The sequence below is a fragment of the Petaurus breviceps genome, unplaced genomic scaffold (genome assembly GCF_028583685.1).
Source record: "Petaurus breviceps papuanus isolate PSGF00001 unplaced genomic scaffold, PetGlider_PUasm1.0 90895, whole genome shotgun sequence".
Classification (NCBI taxonomy): domain Eukaryota; kingdom Metazoa; phylum Chordata; class Mammalia; order Diprotodontia; family Petauridae; genus Petaurus; species Petaurus breviceps.
Genome location: NW_027187372.1, coordinates 29,088,732 through 29,093,827, shown reverse-complemented (window position 1 = coordinate 29,093,827; position 5,096 = coordinate 29,088,732). Strand labels below are relative to the sequence as shown.

Below are 5,096 nucleotides of genomic sequence, written 5' to 3'. Positions count from 1 at the left end.
TTCTTCTTCTTCTTCTTCTTCTTCTTCTTCTTCTTCTTCTTCTTCTTTTTCTTCTTCTCCTCCTCCTCCTCCTCCTTCTCCTCTCCCTCTCCGTCCCTCCCTCCCTCTCTCTCTTTTTATACATACATATATATGTATATATGTATATATATACATATATATATTGGCCAGAGCCTAGCACAGCACTGGGCATATTGAAAGCACTTTTTTGCCTACCCACCTTAGCCCAGTACCTAACGCTCAGTGGGTCCTTAATAAATTATTGCCACCTGCCTCGGCACTGAGCCTGGGACATCATAGGCCCTTAATAATTGCTTATTGTCTGACTCTTCCACCTTGCCCTCCCCTCCTCGCTCATGCCCATTCCCCTCTTGCCCATTACTCACTCTGAATCTCGTTGTTGTTCAGGTATAGGTGTTCCAGCCGGTTGTTGATGGCTGGCACATTGCTGAGCTTGTTGTGAGACAGGTGGAGGACCAACAGGTTGGAGATGTTGAAGGAGTTCTTGGGGAGCCCCTTGTCAGACAGCTGGTTGTAGTTGAGCCGGATAAAGGAGAGGTTGGGGAAGCCCTTAAAGTAGCCATTGGGGATGTTCTCAATATTGTTGCTGTCCAGGAAGAGCTGGTGAATGGCTGTGGGGACCTTGGGGGGCATCTTCCTCAGAATGTTGTGAGCAAGGTTGAGCTGCATGAGGTTCTTGAGGCCCTGGAAGGTGTCAGGCTTGAAGACCCCATCACTGAGCTTGTTGTGGTGCAGATCTAAGAGCACCAGGTTCTCCAGTTTGCTAAAGGCACCCGGGGGGATTTTGTTGATTTGGTTCTGGCTTAGCCTCAGCTGCTCTAGGTTGCGGGGCAGAGCCATGGGGACCTCTTGGAGCTGATTCTTCTCCATGTAGAGAAAGACCAAACTCTCCAGCTTCTCCAACACCCTCTGGTCTATCTTGCGGATACGGTTGTTGTCAAGGTTGACCCACCTCAGGCCAGTGGCATTCTTGAATGACTCTATGGGGAGATCCGTGATGAAATTGTTCTGAAGGTAGAGATAGTGAATTCGGGATGGGATGACTGGTACCTTTCGCAAGTTGCGGCTGTCACAGTACAGGGCTGATGGGAAGTCTGGGGGACAGTAGCATTCTCTAGGGCAGTCAGGAAAGATTGATGGGGGTCCTGGGGGGAGGGGAGGAGGCAGATCTGTGGGTTCAGAGGGCTCTTCAAGACCAGGTCTGTATGGAGGAGGGACTCTGGGTGTAGGCTTGGGCTTGGGCCCAGGTTTAGGTCGCCTTTTGGGGGGCCTGTTTTGGCTATGGGCTCCTGAGAACAAGATGAAGAGGAGAAGGAGGGCCCAGCAGAGAGAGGGCTTCATGGTCCAGGGCATTCACCTGCAGTAGGGAGATACAGGAGGGTCATTAGAATATGAAAATTAGACTAAGGCACCTTGACAAAGAAAATGGTCAACCGTAATTGGGGTTCCCCAAAAGACAACAGGAAAAGACTCACAGTGAAACCCTGGCCAAGGACAGAGGGTTTCTCTCTTTTCTCCAGAATAGAAGGAAGAGATGGTCCCTGAGTCCCTGGATACTCTGCCCAGTGACCTTGGCCTCCTGGAAACATACCTGAGTCACTCCAGGAAGGTCAGTGACTAGCCCATTAGGAATCAGGAGTCTCAGCTCTGCCCCAAGGTTTCAAAAATGTCATATAGTCTTTCATCTGCCCATCTGTGATAAAGAAAAATTGTCTCTCCCTCCCAACCCCAGTAAAAGAAGGGCGGTGGTATAGTATGAATCACTAGGTATTAGAACTAATAGACACTTTAAAGATCATCCAGCTCAAAGGTTCTTAACCTGGAGTTCATAGACCCCAGTGGGTAAGCAGGTAGATTCAGGGGGATCTATGAGCTTCAATGAGAAAAAATAACATCTTTATTTTCACTGACCTTTAGTTTCCTTCATATTCCTATGTATTTTATGTTATACATCTAAAAACTTTCATGCCAATAGATTACCAAGGGGTTGGTGAGGTAAAAAAAGGGTGGACTAAGTGAACAACTTCTTTTTTCCAAATGAGGCAGCTGAGACCTAGAGAACAGAGGTGACTTAGAAGCAGAGCTAGGATTTGATCCTGAGTCTCCAGACTACCAGGTTTTTTTATGGTAAAAAGGTACCATAGGAATCTAACCATCCCCAGCACTGCCCAGCTCAGCTCCTCGCTTCTCCTCTCCCCTCCCACTTGGCTCACACAGCCCCAGTCTTTGCCTGCAGCACAGACTCAGAATTTCCCTCAGACATCGTGTTCCTTGGAAAAATAAACATAAAGATGTGAGATAGAAAAGGCCCTTTCAATCTTTCTGACCTGGGATTACTGCAATCCATCTCTACTAAGAAAAGAAGAATGCGGGCTGCCATAGCAGGAGAGACTGAAGGCAGATTTCAGGAAGAACTTTCTGGCCATCAGCAGTGGTAGAACATTGGCGTAGGAGACTGAGGAGAGGTGGAGAGTCTTACTCCACCAATGGGAGGCCCCTGTTTGGGGTGGAGCAGTGCTGTCCAAAGTCAGAGAGAGGGACGAGATGACCCCTTGAGTTTTTTTGCTAGCCTGGGGATTCTGGGATTCCTAGCTCTGCTTTCTCCTGAGGGTCACATTGCATTAAGTTGTCAAATACTCCAAGTAAAAGAGAAAAAGGAAGTCGCATAGTCAATGCCAATCAGAGAAATGAGGACAATTATGTGTCTGGCTAGCAGTATTTTCTCCATGGTATTTATCCTTATCAACTAGCATTCATCCACTAGAATGTAAGTGGAGGGACTGTTTGTGTTTTGTCTTAACCTCAGAGCCAAACCCAGTATATTGATCCATACTTCTAGGATTGCATTGGATTGGTTTTGCCCTAAAATCAGTCCTTTCAGACTAGCCTGCCTTGGGGTGGAATGATAGCTACAAGACCTCCAGGCTAGTGAACTAACTGCCTTCACCTGGCAAATGATTGCTGCCCTACCTCTCCAGGGCATTTTCCCTCCACTTTAATCCCCAAAGTTGATCTAGAACAAAACTTGAGACAAAGAAGAGCTAGAAGAAAGCCGTCAAATAGCCTTCATTAGAAGAGACCTAACAGAGGAGAATGCTTTAGGAGTACTGGGGAAGGTTTCAGGACCGCTGGCCGCCTCACAACATGAGAGGTAGCTACAAGAAAAAGGGGCTGTCTGTTTCAAAGGCTAGGTGACCTAGGTTTGTCTCCACCAGCACTGATGACATTCTTCAACTTTTCCAACAAGACCTGCCACCTCCATGCTACCCCCCACCAATCACAATGGAGCCTTTTCCCCAAACTCCTCCTTCCCCTTTCCTGGATCCTGGAGAACTTATTATAGACCAGCAGAGAATCCCTCCTGGAAGGGACCAACTGGGACACCTCAGGGAAGTGGGTGGTAGAGCCAGGAATAGGTGTCTGCTCTTGGGGGCCAAACCTAGCCCAAAGAAGAGCTTACCCATGCAAGCAGACCATCCCTCTCCATTACTCCCTGCTTTACCCCTGCCCCCTGGCTGGTCCTACAAGACTGCTCACATTCTCTTGGCAAACTGGCCCCTTCCACAAGATGGACCTCTGGGCTACCCAGTTCTGGTGGTAGAGAAGGAGAAAGGGGCCCCACAGATGAGGGGAGAGGAGCACTGCCAGCCCTCAGCAGGTTCCTGCCAGCTGGCAGCTGCATATGAATGCCCAGACGACCCCCCGAAGAGCACCCAGTGGCTTCTATCCAACTGACAGTGGGGAAATATCAATAAGGATGAGGGCACTGGGAAAACAGCAAGGGCTCCCAACCCTCGCTCCTCCCCCTTCTCCCTGAATTGAGAAGTTTTCCCAGCATCAGTGAGGTAGCTGGGAAGGGACATGAAAAATGCCTCTCCAGTCACCTGCTATCAGTCCCACTCCATGCTCCACTCCCTTTTGCTTCTTTGCACAGACACTGGAGTATCTCTCCTCAGTAAGGAGTTCTATTTCACATCCAAGTCTGCCTCTCCTTGCTTGCTCCCTAATTGTTGTTGTTCAGTCATTTTTCATTTGTGTTCTACTCTTTATGACCCCATTTGGGGTTTCCTTGGCAAAAATACTGCAGTGTTTCACCATTTCCTTCTCCAGCTTATTTACAAATGAGGAAACTGATGTAAGCAGGGTTAAGTGATTTGCTTAGGGTCACACACACACATACAGGGTAAATGTCTGAGATCAGATTTGAATTCAAGAAGCTGAATCCTCCTGATTCCAAGCCTGATCCTGTCTCCACTGCACCACCTAGCTGCTCCCTAAAAAGTCTAATTACTTTTGCCAGATTTTACAAAAGCCTCCTAACCAGACTGTGGTCCTTGAGAAGTCACAGGGTACGGTGGAGAGCCCCTGCTATGCCTTAGAACTGCAGACAACTCAGGTGTTTAGGAAATAGCTTTACTTGACTATGCACATCTGTTACAAGGATTTTGTTTTTCTTTCTTTTTTCCCAGAGAGGTGTATGGGAGAGGAAGAAGAAATTAATGCCTGTTAATTGGAAAAAAAAAAAGAATTTAAAAAAGGACCAAAGTGAGGACAGACTTGTGTGAGTCCCCATTCTTGGGCATGGTGGTGACTGCTGACACTATACTTTTCCCAGAAAGCTCCTCTCGCCACTTTTCTCTCTTCCCCCCCCCCTTTCTTCCCTTCCTTTCCTCCTACTCTCTGCCTCTCTTCTCTCTCAATCTCTCTTCTGTTTTCTCTCTTTGTCTCTCTTTCTTCCTCTTCCCCTGTCTCCTCTTCCTCCTGTCTCTGTCTCTCTGTCTATCTCTGTCTGTCTCTCTCTTTGTCCCTGTCTCTCTCTGTGTCCCCCTCTGTCTCTGTCTCTCTCTGTCTCTGTCTCTCTCTCTCTATCTCTCTCTGTCTCTCTCTCTTTCTGTCTCTCTCTGTCTCTGTGTGTGTGTGTGTCTCTGTCTCTCTCTCTGTCTCTGTGTGTGTGTGTGTCTCTGTCTCTCTCTGTCTCTCTGTCTCTCTCTGTGTCTCTCTCTCTGTGTCTCTCTGTGTCTGTCTCTGTCTCTCTGTCTCTCTCTGTCTCTGTCTCTCTCTCTCTCTCTCTCTCT

General features: G+C 48.0%; 1 protein-coding gene across 2 annotated transcripts in view; it reads right to left on the bottom strand.

Moving 5' to 3' along the window:
- The window catches only part of PRELP (proline and arginine rich end leucine rich repeat protein), a 31,104-nt gene that overhangs the window by 15,212 nt on the left and 10,796 nt on the right, over positions 1-5,096 (bottom strand). For both annotated transcript variants that reach the window (XM_069074617.1, XM_069074616.1), the window contains one exon: positions 387-1,378. In XM_069074617.1, the coding sequence (XP_068930718.1) occupies positions 387-1,374 (988 nt within the window). In that variant the 5' untranslated portion in view covers positions 1,375-1,378. The remainder of the gene's footprint in view (positions 1-386; positions 1,379-5,096) is intronic.